Genomic DNA, 24,979 nt, shown 5'->3' with positions numbered 1-24,979 from the left:
AATGCACATGACTATTCCTAATTATTTTAGCTGTAACTCCTTTTAAACATTCAAACACAAACACTTTTATTAAACAATTTTTGCACATATACACATTCAAAAATGTATTCCTAAAATGTTGTAGTTCACACTGTACTGTTTAGTTTTAATAAGTCCTATGCATGCATTTGAAGAAAGTCTGACTGATATGCGACAAAAAAGAAAAAAATATAGCCATAATTTACAACATATACACTCACTCACTTTTTACAGCATTTAGACATCAGCAAGGATTTGTTCTTCTGTTTATCTCTCATCTCTTATTTCATCTTCATACACAGGCAGAATTTTATTTCACTGCTTATAGCGATCATATTTGCATGTGTTTGCAGAGGTAAGCGTGTATAAACAGTGGTGGTGGTGGTTTATCTTTAGTAGTATGAACACACATTCCTAAAAAATGTCAAGTGCAGTGATTGTCAAACAGTAACATGTTCACAGTTTTTCCAATAATGGCCTCAAACAGAATAATAATAAAAAAATATATTGTGTTCACATTTAGTTTGAATTACCATAATTCCTTTTTTGCTAATACTCAGATTCAGCTCAAAGTTGTTTGTCTTGTGACTCCACCCATAACTGTTAAATAGCTGTGCAGCTTTGCTGTCTACGATAGCAAAAAATGTAATCAGTACATTAAAACACTTCTTGTTGTCTCATTTAATGAATACTGGAAGTGCAGGTTATTGGCTAAAATAAAATAGCATTTCAGACAAAGATGTGCTGAGATTGCTACATAACTAGCATTACTTGTAGTCTTTTTTGTTGTGTATACATGATGTAACAACAGTCAAATAAAGCCAGAGCTTTTTTCTTTTCAATATTCAAAGGTTTTTGTAATTTTCAGCAAAGACGTAAATAGCTTTTAGTATTCGGGAATGTATAATTATGGTAATTCTGACACAATGTGAACACAACAATGCAATGTATTATGCAAAGCAGCAATGCCCAGTTTTTCTTTTAAGAAAATGCATTACTTTAAAAGGGTAACTAGTTTCAGTTGTTTTTCACCCTTGAAAATACTAATATATGGCTAATTGTTCACATTGGCATGAATATGAAGCCACATTCCTCCGTGTTGATTATCATATCCAGTGTTGCCTACAGCAGGAATAGTAGCTAGTTAACAGTCTTGCTACAGACATACCTTGTACATTCAAATGCTGTGAATTTTATTTTATTTTTTTTCTTTAATGTTGCTCACTCCTTCATTAGCACTATTTTTAGTGCTTATCTTTGAGAGGGATTGGTTAAAGATTTTAAATGCTGTGGGAAGAATGTTAACTCTTATTTCCGTCTCTTTGCAATATTTGTCAAAGCCGTTCAGGCATACAATGCCATGAGGTAAAGGATCACCAAGTTCAAGTTCAACTACACTTGAGAGAGTTGCTGGTTAAATTCCAAAGTTTTAGGTCTCCATTAAAGATCAACCATATTTAATGCCTTCATGTTTTTCCTCTTTCACTCGTATTACCATACATCTTCAGGTTGCTTGTTTGATGTAGCACTTGCCACTTGTTGTGGCTCCGTAATACCACAAGGTCTTGGAAAGTTCCAGTGTAGTTCCAGAGTCACACAGATAATATTAGAGCCCCTTTATCTACATCTCTTTGTGTGTTCAAATTAGTCGCTCTTCAGGTGGTACTTTCAGCATGCTATCCATCTCCAGGCGTGCACCAGCAATCTCCTGATGGCTTGGGGAATAAGTTCCTTCAGATTGCCGCTTCCTGCGTGCTGTCATCAACATAAAAATGAGTCCAATGGCCACCAAGAGGATACAGCCACATGCCAATGGAACCGCTATTACCAACCATGGTATATGTTCTTGCTGAGCTTGTTTCTGAAGAGAGAGATTCAAATTGTTAGTGTTGGCAGGTATAAAAGTAACACTCAGCACTACTGTATTAGTTTGCATTCTCATTTCCACTCCTAAATTGCATGCTTATTATTATACAGTGTTTACTTACATTTGTTTCACAGAATTGGCCACTGAATCCTGCTGGACATAAACACTGAAACCGGTTCAGCCGATCCAAACACGATCCACCGTTTAGACATGGGCTAGATGCACACTCATCAATTTCTTTCGCACATCTGTGGAAATATGTACACAAACACATATGCACTTAGTAATCTATATTAATATATTTGTATATTCAATTTATTTCTAATGGACAGTGATGTAAGGGTTAATTCTACCTGTCTCCTGTGAATCCTGGAGGGCAGGTGCAGTTTGCCCCCCATTGAGTGTCATGACAAACACCATCATTTTCACATTCAACATCCAGTTCACACTTTAGAGGAGGGTAGTTATACCTGATGCACAAGAACACAAACAAACAAATGGATGAACCCCCAAAACGTCAGTCTCACTGGCTCATTCAAACTCCGGTAACAAGAAATAACTAATGTGAAAGAAAGTGGGAGATTTGAAAACATTAATAGTCAATTATTTGATATTTTTCAATTGGGGTTCACAAGCATTTACATTTGCAACCAGGTTTGTAGTTGTCTCAATGAAGGCCACATTATTACACCTGTTCTCTGTTGGAGGGCATATGTACTGCAAGTTACCACTGAGTCAAATCTAGGCATCAGTGTGTGTGATCTGTAGGAACTTACTGACAACGTGTTCCACTGTACTTAGGTGGACAGATACAGGTGAAGTCATTAACTCCATCCACACAGGTTCCCCCGTTCTTACACTTCGATCCTTTGCAGTCGTCTATGTTTTCTGAACATGTAGGTCCAGCATATCCTGGGTGACACAAGCAGTCAAACCCATTAAACTTGTCTTTGCACTTGCCATGAAGACAGGGTCCTGAGACACACTCGTCTGTTTCTTTCTCGCAGGTGATCCCTTCCCAGCCTGATGGGCACTGGCAGCCAAATATATTGAAGAGATCCACACACGTACCACCACGTCTGCAGGGATGAGAGCGGCACACTGGAGCACCAAAGCAGCCTATGCGCACACGCTCATCTTGTCGTCGCCAAAACCGTGATGTTTGGGGTGATTTGGCATTGTCTACAAATGGAAGGTAAACCTCACCCACTCTGACAGCACCTAGACATCCTGTGTACGTCTCTGCCAGTGCAACTTCACTTGACAAATCTTTAACAAAACTTAAACTTCCAGCAAGTTCCGGTGCACTGCTACCATCGATGATGCCATCCACCAAAATGAACCACTGCGATGCATCACGTTCTGGACTGGCCATGGCAACCAGCAGGTGATGCCAGTTTCCATCTGCAATGTGTCTCTGTCCAGAGAATATCACTGGTTCCACACTATTCTCGGTTTGGAGCTCTACATGAATGGCTGAATCCACTAGACCAATCAGTAGAAGCTCCGCCCCTCTCCACGCACGAAGTAACACAGCATTTTCCTGCCTTGTACGGAGCTCCATGGTCACATTGGTCACCTGGTAAACTAGAGATCCCTTAGAACTGTAGTGTAAGGGTGTGTTGTCAAAGGTCGCATTTGCAATGCCTGGAAAAACAAACAAAAAAATGTCTTATTACAATATATATTTACTATTTTTTTTTACACATACATTTTTCTTACATGATTATCAACCTTTGCACATTATTAATGTTTCTGAATTAATTTCTTTACTAATAGGACCTTTAGGAAACTGTTACATATCAACCGGATGTTTAATATAAGCGTACACTCAAAACCATCCAACAGATCCATGCAGCGTCCACCATTTACACACGGGTCGCTGACACACCAAACCCGAATTTCACATGTCTTTCCGGTGAAATCCCGTGGACAGGAACAAGTAAAGTCATTCCATGTGACTGTGCACTCTCCACCATTTAAGCAAGGCTCAACCTGCAAACCAAAAACACAGCATCAGCTCTTTCCAGTAATTATCAATTTAAACAGATCTAATGGAATAAAAGCTACATGTGTGTCTAGATACCTTGCATATGTCATCACTTATGCATCCAGGAAGCACATTTTCTGCATCACTGGAGATACATCCAGTCTTGCTGAGGGTACTATTCCAGGCTTCCACATCCAGATGCACATCGTCTAGTCTCAGGTCCTGCAGGCAGCCCTTAAAATGACCCCCCCAATCAGCTGCACCCTCTTCACCTGGAACCCCACCAACATACACCATGTCTCCCTCCAGAACTTCCAAGTCAGGCAGAGAGCCAAGCCCATAATGTAATCCACCATGGCTAAAGAACACCTGACCCTCCTGTACATCCATCTTAAGCATTTGCTTCTCGCCATTACAGACAAACACTGGTGATGATAGGATGGGTGACCCAGCCACAGAGGTCACCTGTACTCGTCCCATTTTCAGGTACATGGTAAAATAAGGATTATCCTCTTCTGTCCCCTGAAGCCCTGCCCTACGTAGCTGAAATAATAAACCACTTGACTTAAGAGATCGTAGAAAGAATGACACACTAAAGTTCCTGCCAAAATCAGACTGCAGCTCAAATGCAAGATAGCTTGTAGAGCCCTCATGACCGAATGTCCAAAAGGAGAAATCTGTGGAAGAAAGAGAAACAGAGTAAAAAGTCAAGCATAAGTTCCCCTACACCACAACTCCAGCCCTGGAGGGCCACTGTTCTCCAGAGTTTTTGTCCAACTCTCAATCTTGATTAGTTCAGGTGTTTGAGAAAGGGTTAGAGCTAAACTTAGTGGACAAATTGCCCTCCAGCACCGGAGTTTAATGCCCCAGCTCTAAACATTACCACAAAATCAGTGTTTGAGTGTATGAGCATATGTGTATGCATACCTTGGCTGCAGTCATGGCCATAGTGAGGTCTATAACAGTCACATCGGTAGCCCGTCCAGAGGTCGACACAGTGCCCTTGTTGAGAGCAGGGATTTGGGTCCACCCCGCACCATTCTGTCTTTATACAGCCCAACTCTACGCTCACCTCTTCATCTCCAAGATCATGTGGCATAACAGGATCGCCATCCACCTGTAGGTCCTCCATACAACCCAAAAAGCCATGACCACTTAAGGTTAGCTCCATGTACTCCAATGGTACTCCACCTACATATAACTTTGTGAGGCTGTCATGGTGCAAGAAACTTTCTTGACCATCTGGTAGCTTGTGTTCAACTTTGCATGCTTGATTGTCACAGCCTGGACCTTTAACTTGCAGCACAAGTCTGCTATCCTGATCCCATCCATCAATGTTTACCACTGCCTCATGCCAATCTCCATCACTTACAAGCACTGGTAATTTTGCCTCCAGCGACCCTCCCTCCTTTGATGTCGCCTTGGCACGCAGCTCACCCCCAACAATCTCCAGAGAGAGGAAGAACTCAGCAGTGCCACGAAAGAACAGCACCATGTCAGGCAGTGTGGTGCGGAAGCGTAGGCGGACACCCAGGGGGTGTTCCTGTTCTTCTATATCTCTCTTTCTGCGCTCGAGTGGTGGAACTTCAATAAGAAAGAACTTTGGTGAGGAGAAGGAGAATGTGGTTGGTGTTGAACATACATCATCATAGAATCCAGGTGGACAAAGACAAGTATGTCCATGTGTCTCTCCATTCAACCATGGCAAGCAGGTGGCGCCATTTTGGCATGGATGGTCAATGCAACCAAGCATCTGCACAGTGCATTGGGGTCCCCCCCATGGCAAGAGACCTTCCTCAGCTTCTGCACAATGGCACTTATATTCAGCCACTCTATCTTCACATACACCTCCATTCAGGCAGGGGGCGCTCTCACACTCATCTATGTTAACCTCACACTCTACACCTGAGAAAGACAACAAAGTTAACAATACAAACAAAAACACATACAAACTTTTTCCCATGTGCAAACACCAACCTGCAAACCCCTCCGGGCATACACACTTGTATCCGTTTACCAGATCCTCGCAGCTTCCTCCATTGTGACATGGCTCAGATACACACTCGTTTATGTTCACTGAGCAGTTCTCTCCTGGGGAGAACAAACAAACAAAACAAATAAACAGCATGGAAAAGCTCTTTTCAAGTAGAACTTTGCATCAATATTTGAGTAACCTTGACCACCCGTCACATATTGTGCTACAACATAGTTAGGCTCAGCTCTGGAACAAGTTTTTAAAATGAAAGCTGTTGTATTGTTAAATGTATTGTTGTATGATCTGTTGTTTTACCATACTGTTTTTATGTTGCCAGTACCTGTGTATCCTGGTTGGCACTGACAGATGTAACCTGCAACTGTGGCGTAGGTGAACTCCCAGTCTGTTTCCCAGTGTTCTGGTTTTGACTTCTCAAAACATTCACCATCATTCTCACAGGGAGTATCAACACATTCATCTATATCGACCTCACAGTTATCCCCTTCAAAACCTATACACACATAAACATCATTTATGATTTTTGCAAAGTTAGATTAAAGACTAAAGAGTGCAATTTTTGGATAAATGAGAGCTACCTGGCCAACAGGTACAATTGTAGTGGTTAATGCCCTCTAGACAAGTTGCTCCATGCTGACAAGGATGTGATGCACACTCCGGAATATCCTCCTCACAGTGGTCTCCCATAAAGCCAGTGCCTTCACATTCACACCTATAACTGCATACAAACACACACTAAATCAGACAGTCAGTACATGCATAGTGTTATGCATTTAACTATCAACATAAAATCAGATCTGCATTGCAGCTTTTTCTGTCCAATGACCAAATAAATAGACATGAAGATATTTTTTACACACAGTGAGTAAGTGATGAAACAGTGAGCAGCGCTGTGGATATGCCATCTGCATGACTCAGGCATTCCCATAATTCCTGAGTTCACTTACCTATCGATGAGGTCGTGGCAGATTCCTCCATTCTGACATGGATCACTGTCACATTCATCGATATTGATTTCACAGTCAGAACCTTCAAACCCCAGCACACAGTCACAGGTGTACAGCCCCACTAGATCATGACAGGTGGCTCCGTTTTGGCAGGGATTTGACTCGCATTCATCGATCTCCATCTCACAGTTTACTCCTACAGAGATTTAGAACAATACATGACTAACAATGATTTGCCAATTGTTGTCAGTGTGAATATCCTTGTAGACCAGGAGTGCCCAATCCTGCTTCTGGAGGGCCATAATCCTGCAGATTTTGGTTCCAACCCTAATTAAATACATTTGAACCAGCCAGTCGAGGTCTTTAGGATTACTAGAAACTTCGAGGTAAGTATGTTGGGGCTATACTTTGTAGAACCTTAGCCTGGCAGAAGTGGGACTGAGCACAAATGCTTTAATAATACATTTACAAGATGGCGAAATTTACAAGCTCACACACCCACACAGATTACCTGTATATCCCAGAAGACATTCACACAGGTACTGGTCTTTTCCATTAATACAAGTTCCATTGTTCCAACAAGGTCGTGATGCACACTCGTTTATGTCAATCTCACAGTTGTGTCCTTGGTATCCGGGTACACAGAAGCAGTGATACTTGTTGGTGCCATCCACACATATTGCACCATTCTGACAAGGATGTGAATCACATTCATCCACATTCTCTTCACAGGTCTCACCACGAAAACCTTGTGAACAGGTGCATTCAAATCCGTCCACTACTCGTCTACAAGTGCCATTGTTGAGGCAGGGTTCATCAATACAGTCTGTGATGCGATGACTGCAGTCCTCTCCTCCGAAACCAGGTGGGCACAGACATTTGTAGCCATTCAGCTCATCTACACACTCAGAGAGGGCACCCACACATGGTCCACTTTCACACTCATTGATGTCCTCTGGACAGGTGTAGTGCTCCGTGCCAAGTTCAGTCTCACATCCTTCGCATTCAGCAAACAGACAAGCATTGTACAGCTCATCACAGTCCCTCCCAGTGTACCGCACTCCTTCCCGTGAACACAAACACACATAGTCGTCCATTGTATCCACACATGTCGCCCCATTTTGACAGGGTGAAGATGCACACATGTCAGATGAACCGGAACAGAATATGCCTGGAGAAAAAGAGATAATGTAAATCTTAGTGATGCATCTCTCCAATGGGGAAACCCAAGGGTGCCCAATCCTGTTCTTGAACATCTACCTATTTGCAGAGTTCAGTTCCAACCCTGCGCCTACACCTGTCTTGAGTTCTCAAGTGTTCATGAAGATCTTAATCAGCTGGTTCAGGGTTGCATTTAAACTTTGCAGGAAAGTTGATCTGAAGGACCAGGATTGGGTACACCTGGGGTAACCAAATGTGAATTCTAGTTTCCATTTTTTCATCTTATTATTTGTGTTGCTTGCTCAAGTGTTTAATCATACTTGGGATTAGGGATCTGAACAAGCTCCTAAACCGAAGTATTAAACATCCTACACATTTGTCCTACAGACAAGAAAGATACTGTACCTAAAATTGTGTGCTTGTTGAGAAGAAATGTCCCACTAATTTTTAGGCAAACAGACACATCATAGTTGCCTATTTGCCTTTACAATAAAACAGACAATCTAAAACATATCTAGTGACGCAATGTCAGAGACTTGGAGGCGGGTTCCTTTGTTTGGGCCAGTAAGCAGCTGTCTAGCAGCTACTTTGCAAAATATAACAACCCAGCAACCACATTGTGTCACTCTAGTGATTGTGAGTTCTGCACACTAATCATTTTCTTTATAATAATTTAAAGATTATGTTGTAATATATTACTATGATAGCAAAATAGAAAACAGACATATACCATCTGAGACATAGGTAAGACTGACATCAGTTAATAACAGGCTGTTGATCCCAAACCTTAATCCTGGGTGAGACTGACTGAGCCTGAGGAATAAAGAGAGAGAATCTCTTCAAAGTCAGCATTACAAATACCAAGCCCATCTGTGAGGTTGATTATTTGTGAGGTTCAGCATTTTTTACATTTCTCAGTCCTAACAAGTCTTTAAAAATGTACTTTAGACCTTGAACTAAAATATCTCATTTGAGAGATGTTGAGAGTTGTGACCTTATCTGTTTGTGAGTATTGCAAGTTAAATATTTTGTTTGTGCATATGAGTGCGGAACGAAGCATTCATGGGGATTTTCTCGTACAAATCAGCCAATCGCATGAGAGCTCCATGAGTCATTCCAAATTCCTGTTATCTGCATGACCTCGACCCTCAACCCCCACCACGCGTCCAACTTGGATCCATTAATGTGGCCCACCCATCCTTAACCCTTGTGGGGCCCCTCGTCCCCCTAAACTCCACTCCCCCATCTTCTCTAAACCACTTTGCTGCCCTGGCCCCCTCCATGCCGCTTTGATCAGACCTTCATCCCAAATATTCATTCAGGCGGAAGATATTAATGAATGGGCAGAAGGAATGAGGTCCTGTGTGTGTGTATCTGTCCGTGTGCGCATGTTGAGCATTGAGTGTTTAGCAGGGCAGTGTAGCAGGAATGGAGTAGTCTTTTTGTGGAAATAAGGTGAAGCACTGAAGGGGAGGTATATGGTTCAGAAGTGTGTGTGTCAGCTTTTTCTATGATTGTTGGAACCAAATCTCCCCACAATGGTAAAACATGATTCTTAAACTTTTTTGTTACATGGAGGTCACATTAAAACTGGAAATGTTTCACCATGCTATCAGTATTGATTATATTATTTCACCCTTATCCCAGATTTTACCAAAAGCCAAAATATCAAAAGAAAATATTTTGAATATCTTGAAAATTATTCATTATTCCATTTTTTTAACTGGTTGCATGGGTGTAATCAGTAGCTGCTAATGTGTTTTTGGTGGTTGCTTAAAAACAACTGTTTGTTGCAGTTCCCTGGTATAGTCTTATTTCCTGAACCTCACAATTTAATATTTGTTTTTGTTTTCAGTTTTTGTTTTTTATTTGTAGCTGCCTACCCCCACACTTTTTTTTTTTTTTTTTTAATGCTAGAAAAAAAACAAGTCCAAAAGTTTGACACCACTAGTGAAAATTAATCCATTTTGTATTTTTCAAAATTATATATAATTTTTAACATTATTTAGCAAACTGTAAATTGTTTATCTGCATACACTAATATTCTAAGTTGTGCTTATTTATTTATTTATTGATATTACATTACATATAGAACTTTATGTATGTATGTATGCATTTATTTATTTACTTGCTTGCTTGCTTACTTGCATCATAGTGTTTCTTATTTCTTTTACATCATAATGTTCCTAAATCATTATTTCTTTCCAGGTTTAAATAAGATTTCGAATTCCGGATTTTCAGTTTCAGACTTTTGGACCCAATGTGTTTGCCCAGACACTTTAATCAGCATGGACGTGTTACTTTTAGAACAGAAACATCTTATCTGTCTCAGAACACACAGACTGTTCTTACACAACACAACCGAGAGCTTACACACTGATCTTAGTGTGAAAGCACTCACATTGATCTTAGAACGAACATGTGGCTTACACAATGATCTTAAAGCAAACAAAACAAACATGCAGAGAAGTGGAAGTTAAGAGTAATCGCTTCTTTCCTCCCATACGCACATTATTTTCTTCTGTTCATGCAAGAAAGTGGACCAAAACCTCAAAATCGGTTTTAAAAATACTTCGATTTTAGTTTGTGTCGTAAACTGTGTAGGATGCAGATACGTCTGACACCCGCACAAGCATTCACTCCCCACCCCCGGCCTGGGAAAACGAGCTCCACGCAGACTGACCCAGCAAGTGTCCACTGAGTGGGTCTCAGTTTCCATAGTTACTTCTGAGTTAATTTGGCCCTGAGACGAAGAGATGCTGACCTCTGTGACCCCAGATCCACCTCCTCTCTTTCCTCCTTTCCATTTATTTTCTGTCGTTTTAACTGTCTCGGATCTCTTTAACACTCATGTCATTTCCTGTCAGTATAGTCTGATAAGTAAAGAAGATTTACCAGCTCACACTGTCATAGACATGAACGGTCACTGATCCAGATGACACATAATGATATCAATCACAATCATCCAGTTGGCACACATACAGGAAGTGACTTCTCTAGTTTCCTTTTTTTTTTTACTTTATCTCCCTCAAATTCTCTCCTTCCTGTAACTGAAGGACACTGATTATCTTATTTCTGCTCTGCCCTCTGTTAACCTGTATATTGTACGGTTTGTTTACAGAAAATTAAAGTGGATTACACAGTCTGTACCTCATTTAGCTTATGTTCTCTTACACAAACGTGTGCTTAAACACTCACTGACTTTCAAAGTATTTCTGGACACCTTGAATACCGTCACCATTCATTTTAGAAGGAATGTTTTACTCTTTCTGTCCTTTACAGCCAGTGAATAGACTATTTAAAGTCCGTTAGATGTGCGTACCATCAGAGAGAGCAAGTAGGCCAGTGTCTTCACGTACTGAGCTGACCGTAATCCTCTCAAGAGTGGTGTGTAAAACAGGACAGCTTTAGGTTAGTCTACACTACTAAGCCAGCTTTTGTTACCTTAGGATACAGTCCTCTACAACTTTGTTTTTAAAGAGATTACAGAGAGTGACTATTTTTCATTAGCATAACCATGTGTTAGATATAGAAACTGCTAGTTATTTTAATAGACACTATATATAGTGGTGGCCAAAATGATTAGAACTCTAGTATTTTCACCAGCTAAAAAATGGTTTTAAGTAAGTTATTTCTATCTTTTGCTGTAGTGTGTCAGTAGGAAATATCAGTTTATATTTCCAGACATTCATTTTGCCATTAATTGTGATAATCCAGTGAGATTTTTGTTTGCACAAAGAGTCTGACAACAGCCAGTGCTCCACACAGAGATCTGATCTGATTATCATCAGTCTGTCTGGAATGACATGAAGAAACAGATCAAACTGAGACAGACTAAATCCAGAAGAACTGTGGCAACATTTCCAAGATGCTTCAAGACACCTACCTGCAAAGCTACAGTACTGTTAAAAGTTTTAGGCACTTGTGTAAAAATTCTGTAAAATGAGGATGCTGTCAAAAATAATGTCATAAATAGATTTTCTTCATCAATTAACTTTTATTAACTAAATTAAATCAACATTTGGTGTGACCATCCTTTGTGTTTAAATGGTTAGTTCACCCAAAAATTAAAATTAGCCCGTGTTTTACTCACACAGAGCATTCTAGGTGTATATGACTTTCTTCTTTCAGACGAATCCAATCCTGGCCCCTCCAAGCCTTACAATGGCGTAAGTGGGTGTTTTTCGTCTACAGTTCAGAAGACGTGAAATAAAGTGTGCGCATCCGTAATAAAACGTGCCTCACATGGCTCTGGGGGGTGAATAAACGCCTCCTGTAGCGAATCCATGTGTTTTAACGTAATAAACACTTTTTTCTCACTTCCGCTGACTGTAATACGGAAGCCGTCCAGGCGGATGACGTAGGACGTTGGCGCTGTGTGATTAGTGACAAACGTGGAGAGAGAACAAAACAAAATGGCGGTCACAAATTAGAAGCACAAAACGAGGATTTGTAAAGAAAAATGTTGGAGGATTTCAATATAAACCAAGAGGAGCCTGGTTTTCCTTTAGTTCCTTTAAGCCTTACAATGGCGTAAGCGGGTGTTTTTTGTCAACAGTTCAAAAGGCGTGAAATAAAGTGCGCGCATCCGTAATAAAACATCCCTCACACGGCTCCGGGGGATGAATAAAGGCCTCCTGTAGCGAATCCATGCATTTTTGTAAGATAAATATCCATATTCCAAACGTAATAAACACTTTTTTCTCACTTCCCGTTGACTGTCGTACATGGAAGGCGGATGACGTAGGACGTAGGCGTAGTGCACGCACCTCTGAGATATCTGAGATATGGAAACAAAGTTTTCTTACTTTACTAAAGGAAAACCAGGCTCCTCTTGGTTTATATTGAAATCCTCAGACATTTTTCTTTACAAATCCTCGTTTTGTGCTTCTAATTTGTGACCGGCGTTTTGTTTTGTTCTCTCTCCACGTTCGTCACTAATCACACAACGCCAACGTCCTACATCATCCGCCTGGACGGCTTCCGTATGACAGTCAGCGGAAGTGAGAAAAAAGTGTTTATTGCGTTAAAACACATGGATTCGCTACAGGAGGCGTTTATTCACCCCCCAGAGCCATGTGAGGCACGTTTTATTACGGATGCGCACACGTCTTCTGAACTGTTGACAAAAAAACCCTGCTTATGCCATTGTAAGGCCTGGAGGGGCCAAGACTATTTTTATTATAACTCCAATTGGATTCGTCTGAAAGCAGAAAGTCACATACACCTAGGATGATTTGAGGGTGAGTAAAACACAGGCTGATTTTCATTTTTGGGTGAACTAATCCTTTAAAGCAGTTTTTGCCCTATAGGTGCACTTGCGCATAGTTTTTTCAGGAAGCTTTGTAGGTAGGTTTCTTGAAGCATCTTGGAGTCGTTACCACAGTTCTTCTGGATTTAGTCTGTCTCAGTTTGTTCTGTTTCTTCATGTCATTCCGTATATATATATATATATATATATATATATATATATATATATATTACTGTGTATTAAACATATAACAATTAAAGACAATAGATATTAATCATTATTAACCATTATAATTTGTTATCATTACTTTTATGCACCAAGAATGCACTCTAGTGATCAACAGTGGCAGTAAACACATTTGTGACCCTGGACCACAAAACCAGTTGCTGGGGTATATTTGCAGCAATAGCCAAAAATACACTGTATGGGTCAAAATTATCGATTTTACTTTTATGCCAAAAACCGTTATGTTATTAAGTAAAGATCATGTTCCATGAAGATATTTTGTAAATTTATTACCATAAATGTATCAAAACTTCATTTTTGATTAGAAATATGCATTGTTAAGAACTTAATTTGGACAACTTTAAAGGCGATTTTCTCAATATTTTGATTTTTTTTGCACCCTCAAATTCCAGATTTTCAAATAGTTGTATCTCGGCCAAATATTGTCCGATCCTAACAAACCATACTTCAATGGAAAGCTTTTTTTATTCAGCTTTCAGATGATGTATAAATCTCAGTTTTGGAAAATTGACACTTAAGACTGGTTTTGTGGTCCAGGGTCACATTTTATGATGTGACAAAATACCTCTATTTATTATTAAATGCGGTTCTTTTTAAATTTCTATTCTCCAAAGAATCCTGAAAAAAAAATAAATAATAAAAAAAAAAACAGTTTCCATAAAAATATTAAGCAGCACAATTGTTTTCAAAATTGATAATACAAAGAAATGCTTCTTGAGCATATTATAATTATTTCTGAAAGATCATGTGACACTGAAGACTGGAGTAATGATGCTTTAAAAATTCAGCTTTACATCACAGGAATAAATTACATTTCAAAATATATTAAAATACAAATCAGTTATTTTAATTTGTAATAATATTTCACAATATTACTGTTTTTACTGTATTGTATTAATTAAATGCAGCTTTGGTGAGTACAAGAGACCAACCCCAAATGTTCTGAATAATTTTATATATAATATCCACTACATTGCTTCTACTACAGTATATCAGACTGCCAACAATAGCAGCTTGTCACCTTTTCATCTGGTCATGTCCCATTCTTACACATATTCTTAACTGTGATCTTGCTGGAATGTGGACAGCAACCAAATGTGACACGTTTAAGCTCCAGGTGGAGACAGGCTGTAGTGGATCTGATTATCCAGACCTTAACACTGAGGTTTCACAGAGATCTGCGTCTGGCATCCCACGGCTGACAGAGACATTCTCCTGACATCTGTCTTGAGCACTACATCTTTCTCCATGTGTGTGTCAGTGTTTAAGGTTATCTGCGCGAGACCACTGGAAGAATGTTAGCCATGCAGGTTCTGTTCTAAGAGCTAGGGCACTGATACTGGCTGTCAATCAAGAGAAACTCCTCCCCCTTTGTTTACATCACTGTCAATCATCCCTGCTTGTGTCTCACTTCCTGCTGAGAGGGGGTGTGACAGGTTAGTTTTACAATTTAAAGGGGTTACAGATTGTTTTAGAGGGGTCAGGTGGGAAAATGCATCTCTATGTGTGTTTTCAAGCTTTTTAAATAAAAAAAAAAATGCAACAATAACACACCAGAGTTATTTTATTATAAATTCTATTATAAATTCTAGTATAAATACTGTTATAGCTGTGTGAATATTTTGTTTTTTAATTAGTTTTTTATTTTTATATTTTGCATTTGTATTTTAAAGTTTTAGTAATTTTGTTTTTGTCATTTTTTCCCTTTATATTTTTCCTATATTTTTATTAATGTTTATTTCAGTTTGTTTATACTGTGTGTGTGTGTGTGTATATATATATATATATATATATATATATATATACACACATCACACACACACACATATACCCCTGTGTGTCTGTATTATTTTATTTCAGTTATGGAAGCCCATTTCCTCTATAGAATAATAAAAAAATAAATAAAATAAAAAATAAATGCATGGATTTTATTCTCACACAATACGCACTTTTTATTATGAGAAATAAACTCTGAATTGTGAGGGGAAAAAAGTCCTAATTGTGAGAGAAAATGTTGCAATTATCTTTTTTTTTTTTTTTGGTTGCATTTGCAGTTTTAGTTTCATTCATTCAACAATAATAACCGTGTAACACACTGTATGGATCTTGGGAGTTAAGAGCCCTATATACTGTCTCTACAATGGCTGTGAAATTTGTCACAGGATTAATGGCCCAGTCAGATCTATATGAGATAACACTCACTTAATATGCATCTGTCCGGAGATATAAGTGGGAATGGACAGGTTACAGAGAGAATGAGAGTGAGAGCGGCTGGGACGTGTGTGTGATGTGTGACAGGACTCTGTGATAACCTGTGATCTGTTTATTTTCACAGACGTAGGAGAGCTGTTTCAAGTGTTTGTCTGTCTGTATGCATGCTTAATTCTTCCACGTGAACCTAAAAATAAGAGTTCAGAGATTAAAAACTGAACTTTTCAGACTAAATATAAGTGATGTTTTGACTCATGGTGAATATAAGAGTATTAATAGCTGTTGTTAGTACCAACATGAAGTCAGACTTAGCAAATCTTTGTCATTAGCTCTAGTCTCAATCGCTAATTAGCTTTATTCCCCACTGCTCCTAAACCTAAGACACAAAGTTTTAACCAAGACTTTATAGGTGATGCTTACGCCACATGAGCATCAACACGAGGATTTTAGCATTAGTTCTGGCTGAGGGACGTGAGCTTTATTTTTTCACATGCATCCAAAAACAGAACATAATATTAGTGCTTTAAAGAGTTTTATCAACCAACTTTGTGGCATGATATCTGTTAGCGGTTGTAGTAGCACACAACAGTAGGTAAGTAAAGTAAGCCGAGTAAACCAGGTCAGCGTCTGAGAGTTTAAAAGCAAAAATGTTGAGCTTGTATTTTTGTGACAGCAAACATGTTATTTACTGTTTATTGAGGTAAACTGCAGTATAAATTGTATTTTCTTACACAGGTGGATGAACTTCTGGTTGTTTTACATGGATTCTCTTCATGGTTGTGACATTGATGTTAAAAGATTGGATCTAGATTAACATTGGCAAGGTTGGTAAGTGATTCTACACATTTTTCTTTTCTTTTTCTTTTAGTCTGAATTATTTTCTGTAGTCACAAATGTTATCCACAGAATTTACTTGTATATTATTCTTATTATATACTTATTAAAATACTCTATTACCCAAACATTAATTTAACTAAATATGTCAATGTTAGCCTAAGCCTGCTTATAGTATTATTGTTATTATTATTATTACTTATTATTATTTACTCATGATACATATTTTTTACCCAAATACCCAAAACATTAATTTAATTATAGGCTCAGTTTTATTAGCAGAATCTTGACTGTGAGAGTGCGGTGGACTGCGTCGTGTGAATTTATTCTTCCCTCGCTGTGTTCTTGGTGGGATTAGGGTTGGGGGCAGGGTCCATTGTAGACATTTTCATTGAAAAAGTCATGTGAATTCCAGGATCCCCCTCGTTTCCCTAAGCGCCTGATGTCACATTTGCATGCGTGATTTGACATGAACTATCAGCTCAGTCAGAACATCAAACCAGTTTCACCCACTGTTCCTCTCGTTGAATTTCCCCATTGACTTGCATTAGTCAATGCAAATACACTACAGATGCATTGTTTGTAATTGCTATTCCATACTTGAGACCTGGATGGAAAGATATGTAACGGTATTAGCATGCTGTTTTTTTTTTTTTTTTTTTGCACTTCATTTAACTGAATCTTTGTCCCAGTGAAATTTATTAATATTGCTCTCAAAATTTATTTAAAGTGGAAATCAGTGTTGTGTAAAAAATAGAAAAGTTTGGACTTACATTATCAGAAAGCATGCACTATTCTATATAAATCTTCAGAAAACCCTCTATTAATACTTTAGACTCAAAACTTTAGATTTGTTACTCTCCACTGAAATATTCCCTGTTTATGATCATCATAGAGTTAAATACTCAGAGACAGCTTGGCCGTGCAGTCAGATGAAAGAGCGTTAAGCCTATGGGACGCAAAAGCAAACAGAGCTCGTTAAAAGTGCTTAACGCAGATTCCACCCTCACACAACGTCCAAATGACTCAGCCCTGGTGTCATGGCAACGGGACACAATGGAACCCACCCCCCAAAGTTTTTCAGGTTTTTTCAGCCTGAGAGCGAGGCAGAATCGGACTGGATGGATGGAAGGAGGGAAAATATATGAGTATCCTCCCCCATATACTCCCGTCTGTACCATGCACCAGTTATATCCACTCCAGACAGGAGGAGGGACGCAAGTAACACTCCAGTGCACATCTTTGGGAGGGCCAGATAACCGAAAATCACCACAACACTACACTAATGCTAAAAAAGAGTGCCAGGAATTTTTGTCAGCGTAGAACAGATAAAGCATAAAACAAAAGTAAACTAGAAGACAATATGATGCACTCTTAAAAATAAAGGTTCCAAAGGGTGTTTTTCACAGTGATGCCATACACTCTTAAAAAGGTTCTTTATTGGCATCTTTGGATCCATGAAGAAACTTTAACATCCATGGAACATTTCTATTCCGCAAAAGTTTCTTTAAAGTGGAAAAGGGTTTTTAGATTATTGAAATATTCTTAACGCTAAGAAAATGCGGTTCTTTTAAGAACAGTTAACTGAAAGGATTTTTGAGGAACCAAGAATGGTTATTCTATGGCATTGCTGCGAAAACCTCCTCTAGGAACATTAATTTTTAAGAGTGTAGAACTATCTTGGTTCCTCAAACAACCTTTCAGTGAAAAGTTCCCAAAAATAACCTTTTTTTTCATGGATCTTCATGGAACGACAGATACCAATAAGCTTTATTTTTAAGAAATACAAATATTTTATCCTGTAAACAATAAAATTAACAAAGTGTTATATATATATATATATATATATATATATATATATATATATATATATATATATATATACATTTTTATGAATAAGTCACCACCAGAACACTAGAGTGTTGGGTGGTTGCTAGGGAGTTCTGAGTAGTTGCTAGGTGGCTGCTTACTGGTACAAGTCAAAAGAGCCCATCACTCCTTTTATATTACATTCTGGTCTCTAGATATAACATTACTATAGAACAATTATTAAGACAATTTTTGTTTTTATAGTGTGGATAAAAGTACATGCATTTGCCTTAATTCACCTTATTACAAACTTTTCCAAAAAAGAGGCAGTAGAGCCACACACAACATCCATCCTGTTGCTCTTGACTTTAGCATATACATACGATAAAACTTGGCCTTTCTCAGAATAAAACACATCTAAAGGACCAAATATCAGCAAATCATTACATTCTATTTCTATTCTCAACAGCTTTTAATGATCAGTGTCCCATACAGGGAGACATTTTTTTCAGCACGTAAGAAGTTCCTTCTTTCATTTAACCATGCGTTGTTCAGAACTGCCATGTAAAACATGCATTCATGAAAATGTATGTTTATAAAATATTACAACTTTTTTTTTTTTTTTCTGGGATTTCTGTAGGTATTGAGAAAGAGAGAAAACTCACCCCATTTGAACATCATCATGGTCAATAAAACTGTCCCGGGGCATTTCAGATGCACTTTCCTGATCTCCATGGTGATGTGAAACAATCCAAACAAACCAAACAAACCAAACTAGAAATCCTTTAAGCTTAATGTCTCTGTGAGTCCTTCATAATGGAGCAACCTTCAAATTAAACCTTCTTGGGGAGCATGAAACATCTGAGTTCCTGCATGATCTCAAAGTTGAATGTCTGCTCTGTTGAAATTCTCCTCGGTCTGTTAATTCCTATAAGCGTCAGGTCGTGTAGTTCATATAAAGTTCCTCTGTCCAGCATCGGAGTGGTCAGGCTGAGAGCAGTGGCTCATTGTACATGCAGTAATGAGACTAACTCTCTCACCCAATCCCGCTGCGGTTTACCACACTAATCACCCTGAGAGGGGAGGGGCCGGAAAACCAGAAGTGGACTTCAGCACCTGGACTCCTGTGTGTGTGTGTGTGTGGGTTGGTATTTGTGGTTTACAGGGACACAAATTTGTTTAATGACATGGGTATGACAGAGGTATTACAATTTGAAGGTGGTTTATGAGGACACTGCCTATGTCCCCGTAATTCAAAAGGCTTAAAAAACATACTAAATGGTGTTTTTTTTTTTTTAAATCTAAGAGTGCACAAAGTTTCCTGTAAGGGGTAGAATTAGGTGTAGGGCGATAGAAAATACAGTTTGTACGGTATAAAAATCATTACGCCTATGGAGAGTCCCCATAAACCACAAATACCAACGTGTGTGTGTGTGTGTGTGTGTGTACAAAGGTATCATATCTTTAGCCTTTTTTCGCATTATATTCAAATTTATTGTACACTGTACACTGTAAAAAGTGAAAGTTGGCTTAACTTAAAAAAATAATTGAGGAAACCCGTTGCCTTAAAATTATTAAGTACATAATAATTAAAAAAAAAATTACATTTAATTCTAAGTTTTATTTGCTGTTTCTTTGTAATTAATTATGTTAGCTGATTCATGTATGAGATTTTTATTCCTAAAATTATATTGTAAACTAGGCCTACATATAGAATATGATTATATTTAAAATGCATTTCACACCTATAATTTGACATTGTTTTGTTGTCCAATATAAACAGGTGGACATCAGACTATGAAGGGTAATGTGAGGTTTTGTGTTAGAAAAGCATACTACACTAACCACCGTAATGTAATGTTGGAAATTCAGAATTTGTTTTGTTAGAAAACAATAAGCCCAGCTGGATATTTTCTTTCACATATCAAGACAATCAAAAAACCTTTCCTAAATGACTCCCTGCTGATTTTTTCCAACAGTGTATAATGAGGTGAGCTCTTTTATCCTGTTGAGTTCAGCAATCACACACTCCATTGGCATTAGTCATTCAAGGCTGCATTTCTTTATACTTACTAAACCAACAACGATCTGTTTTTATGAACTATGCAACTTGTTGATCCAACTCCAGCCTCTGAATCATGCTGTATATTCTAAAAATATTCCAAAGAATATTTGGATTGGACTTCTCCTTATTGATTGTTTAAAGAGTTTGACTCAAACCCAATTAATGAAAAACAAAAACACACACACACACAAACAAACAAAGAAAGCCCAGAGATTAGCATGGTGTTGTTTGGGTTCATTTTCTGTTGTTACTCCTGCTGTGTTACTGCCAGTCACTGTGATGTAAGATGTTATTGGTGTGTGCTGTGAGAATTTTTTATGTTCAAAACATTTTTTATGTTCATTTTTTATGTTAAGCTTCTTATGTTAAGTATTAGTTTTGAAAAATTCAGTGCAGCCATTTCAAATAAAGCAATCATTAAATATGTAAACATAATGCTCAGTTAATCGTATAAAGATAGTGACCCTAATACAATGCCTACCAAATAAATATATATATTAAAAAAATCCTTATTTTCATGTAATATGATGTAAATGTATGAGCGTGTCTGCACAAGCTCTTGTAAGGTTCATCCCACAAGATTTACTGATTAGAAAAACACTCCCATTTCATGTATTTCTGACTCATCACACATTTTGATTATCAGAGGAAATTTTCTCACTGTTTTGTTCTCTGATCCAGGAATAGCATGAAGTGTCCTGTCTGTAAATGTTTGTGCACATTTGGCCAGATGCTGACTTTCGAGCTTGTGACAATGTGTCACTTCTGGCCTTGAGATATGGACAGAAGTTTCTCACATTCATTCACTTAGTACATCTAGCATATCTTTAACATCATCTCTGTGCTACAAGAAGCCTGTCAAGACAAATCCATAAAGTTAAACGGTGCCAATGCAAACACATTTAGTCTCATTCTGATTTAGCATCTCAACTCTGACTCTTAATATACTCTACACTTATGATATCTTAAAACTTACACAGTAAAATCAGCAGTGTAATATTTGCAGTGTTAAAAGTCAATTCATATGGCATGCTATTTTGGGTAAATAATGTCCTAAATAATTCCAGATATACAAAGTTAAGTTTTAATTTAGAAAGATATGTCTGAATCAATCTGTATTTTCTTTTCACATTATAAATAATAAATTAACAGTAAGATAAATTCTAAACGTGTTAATTTATTCTAATGTAGTACACTATGTTCATTTTAAGATGCCTTATTACTCATGTAACTCATTCAAATTATATAAATGTGTTTAATAATCAGATTAAATAAATACTTGTTTCAGGAATGCCTCCATGTGAATATTGCACAAGATTTTGTGTCTATTAACTTTAACAGTCGTTTAATCGACCCTAGAATGAAGGATGTAAATAAAAATAAGTTTATGATTTGACACCCATATATTATAGACAGCTCTCAGCATACTCAAAATTAGGGGTAATCACAATTATTTTACCATATTTACAGTCCAAATGTAAATTAAATTACTGAAACAAGTGCTTTTATTATTATTATTATTATTATTATTTTTATTTTTCAATAGAATTGGCCCAGACTTCTGCAGTGTCAAGTGAAGGAAGCTCCTCTCATAAGATTGCGAACTGGGAGTCTGATGACACTGAGCGAGAGTGATGGAGTGAGCAGAATGCTGAAGATGAAGCCAGAATTGTGAGTCTGTGTCATTTATATGTTATTCTGTGTACAGTAAACATTTAAAACACACAAATGAATATGACAAATTAAAATTTAACTGGGCAGCCACACAATATCTACTTATGTCCACACCTGGAATTTACTAATGATTAATTTAAGATATCAAAACGGATGAACAAGCTTGGCCCCCCTAAATTTGGAACCATATCACACCAAACAATTTTGGGTGAAATGCGCAGTTTGTCCTGTAAACTATATAAAAATAAAAACAGCCGTTAAATTAAAATCTGCGTTCGCTGGCTGGCACAGAGCCAGAGACACACACGTTTTTAAAGCGCTGCACATTATAACCAATCACATAAGATTCTGTTGAGCTTATGAATGCAAGGACCAATCAGAAGCGTTCAGATGAGTCATCGCCGAAGCGCCGCTATTTCGTCACCGCGCGCGCTCGCTGACTGAATCCTCTCCTCAGAAACAACAAAGTGAAGATGTACGAATGTAAGTAAGATATTAATTTCACAGTGTAAACAGCTTTAGAGATTATTATGGGAGTTTTTGAGAGTGCTTGAACCCACTGGACTGAAGTGAAAACGTTCTTTGCTCTTTTTGTACAATGAAAGTGTTATGGGCTAATTAGTAACTTATAATGTTTTAATTAAATCCACATAAAATACAAAGTCATTCATATTATATGTTTATGGTATGGCACTCGTTTTATGGTATGACATCTGGTACTTAAGTAAAAAGACGAATTTTTATGCAAAGTTAATATTACACTATTAGGCTAACTTACTATATCGCCCATTATAGATCAACTAATATAATCTGTAAAGGTGAAAAATGCATTTACTTACACATATTGGAGAATCGAGATATTTCATGATATATTTTGGGAATATTTCGAATAAAAAAATAATAATACATAAGCCTATATCAGTTATACAGTGGTATTGTGGCTGCTGTGTGTCATATGACAAGCATGAGACCCCACCCCCACCCCCCTCACTCGTGCCCCCTCAAAAATGATGCCCCTGACATACAAAATTATTTGTAAAAATAAATGAAACATGATGAAATATTCATTTTAGTTGAAATTGTTATAGATTACTTATAGAGATTGCAATGATACATGACATGGTGAAAAATGACTGAATTAATAATACTTAAAAATTTTTTAATTGTGCCCCCTAAAAGCACAAGTGGCCCCTGTCTGGCCCCCCCAGTTACTGTGTTCTAGAACCGCCCCTGCAGAAATCTTATATTCTATTAAAATATCGGTAACACTTTACAATAAGGTGTCATTTATTAACATTAGTTAATGTATTAACTAACATGAACAAACAATGAACAATGCATTTATTACACTATTTATTAATCTTTGTTAATGTTAGTTAATGAAAATACAGTTGTTCATTGTTAGTTCACAGTGCATTAACTAATGTTAACAAACACAACTTGTGATTTTAATAATGCATTAGTAAATGCTGAAATTAACATTAACTAAGATTAATAAATGCTGTAGAAGTATTGTTCATTCTTAGTTCATGTTTACTAATGTTGTTAACTAATGTTAACTAATGAACCTTATTGTAAAGTGTTACCAAAATATCTTCAGTTGTGTTTCAAAGATAACGAAAGTCTTGGTTGAGTAAATGATGGAATGTTCATTTTTGAACTAACCCTGTAATAAAAGAATGCAGCCATATGCGTCATGTGTGTGTTCACTTGTGCATCACTCAAGATGCATGCTAATGCCAGGTGTGAACAGAGCCACTGTGTGACTACACAGTCAACTTAGCAGAATGCTTCCTGAGAGAGATATTGTCATTATTTTTTATTTTATTATAAATTTTTTCCCCCAAGAAGCCAAGTTCCTGGCTTTTCCCAAGACCTTTAAGGATACGATTGACCTCGGAATCAGCTGTAAAGGAGGATGAAACCTCTATATTTAGACTATAAAGGTTAGACTATATTTCAGAATAATATTATCTATATTCATTTATTATCTTTATTCTGTGTTCATGAAGTTGTCATATCTGTTATTTAGAATGGGACAGTGATATTGCATCAATTTGTCTCCTACTTCATTTGATTCCACCATCACCACAAGGCTGCAAGGGATGTGGAAAAACGTCCTCCTATGAAGCTGAAAAACATCTTCAAAAAGGTACATTTTTGTCACTACCTATTGTCTGCCTCAAAATATTGCCAGATGTGTTGTATATGAAAGACTAATAAAAATAAAATAAATTGGAGATCTGACCTTAATTGTTATTTTTGTATTTGATCTGCAGGCACTAACCAGAAGAACACCTTGATTGCATAGAAGAGACCACACAGCCATACCTGCTCGCTGATGGGACAAAGAGGAACATCATTCATGGAAGCTACTCAACTGTCAACAACTATCTTGCTGCAATCTTGTTCAAATCTACCTGTCATATTTGTTAATGTCTTGGTAAATTTGATGATTTTATGTGTTTTATTAACTTTTATGTTTCCGTGCAACACTTAATGAATGTGACTGACTAATTAACCTCTACACATCTGGTATATGCTTTAAAGTTGCCATTTTGCCCATTTGTTAAATAAAAGTTGGAATTTGTACATCTGTCTGAAGACTCATGATTTTATGTCTAATCTTGTACATTAACACCATACAATAGCATTTTTATTTTTGCACTGAGAAGAATACTTTACTTAAAGGATTAAAACTACACCAGGGGTGTTAAATACCCCATAGTGTAAAATTTGAACAACAATTGCAAGTGTAACAATTCATCCTCGGAGTGTAATTTTTCTACACTGTAAAGTGCTATATATTGACACTAAAAATTCAACACTATGAATGGTGTACTTTTAACACTAGATAGATTGGGACCGTATATGATCTTTAGTAGTGTTAAAATTAACACTAAGTGTAAAACT

At 37.5% G+C, this 24,979-nt stretch overlaps 1 protein-coding gene and 1 long non-coding RNA gene across 3 annotated transcripts; one reads left to right on the top strand and one right to left on the bottom strand.

Moving 5' to 3' along the window:
• Positions 1-47: 47 nt before the first annotated feature.
• Positions 48-19,870, bottom strand: crb2a (crumbs cell polarity complex component 2a). The gene is made up of 13 exons (XM_058757742.1): positions 18,993-19,870; positions 7,327-7,986; positions 6,816-7,011; positions 6,447-6,586; positions 6,191-6,361; positions 5,853-5,966; positions 4,803-5,780; positions 3,972-4,552; positions 3,715-3,880; positions 2,662-3,532; positions 2,239-2,355; positions 2,007-2,133; positions 48-1,879 (listed from the first exon to the last, which is right to left on the bottom strand). The coding sequence occupies exons 1-13, from the start codon at positions 19,060-19,062 to the stop codon at positions 1,658-1,660; spliced, it is 4,413 nt and encodes a 1,470-aa protein (XP_058613725.1). The 5' UTR covers positions 19,063-19,870; the 3' UTR covers positions 48-1,657.
• LOC131528530 (uncharacterized) lies at positions 7,550-24,624 on the top strand. 2 transcript variants are annotated; one of them, XR_009267867.1, is made up of 6 exons: positions 7,550-7,680; positions 16,420-16,508; positions 21,939-22,063; positions 23,915-24,012; positions 24,099-24,218; positions 24,346-24,624. It is a non-coding gene; the product is annotated as an uncharacterized LOC131528530 (long non-coding RNA). The 2 variants fall into 2 exon arrangements; XR_009267866.1 differs by having other exon boundaries at positions 23,915-24,218.
• The last annotated feature ends 355 nt before the right edge of the window (positions 24,625-24,979 follow it).

The sequence above is a fragment of the Onychostoma macrolepis genome, chromosome 21, assembly GCF_012432095.1.
Source record: "Onychostoma macrolepis isolate SWU-2019 chromosome 21, ASM1243209v1, whole genome shotgun sequence".
NCBI lineage: Eukaryota > Metazoa > Chordata > Actinopteri > Cypriniformes > Cyprinidae > Onychostoma > Onychostoma macrolepis.
Note: the sequence above shows the minus strand (reverse complement) of the source record. Positions and strands in the feature narration are given on the sequence as shown.

Excerpts from the sequence above, each read along its gene's own strand:
- crb2a (XM_058757742.1), bottom strand. The coding sequence starts at position 19,062 with ATGGAGATCAGGAAAGTGCATCTGAAATGCCCCGGGACAGTTTTATTG. Across the intron at positions 5,781-5,852 it reads ATGCCCGGAGGGGTTTGCAG|GTGTAGAGTGTGAGGTTAAC; the intron begins GTTGGTGTTTGC and ends TGTCTTTCTCAG. Across the intron at positions 2,134-2,238 it reads CCAGGATTCACAGGAGACAG|ATGTGCGAAAGAAATTGATG; the intron begins GTAGAATTAACC and ends ATATTTCCACAG.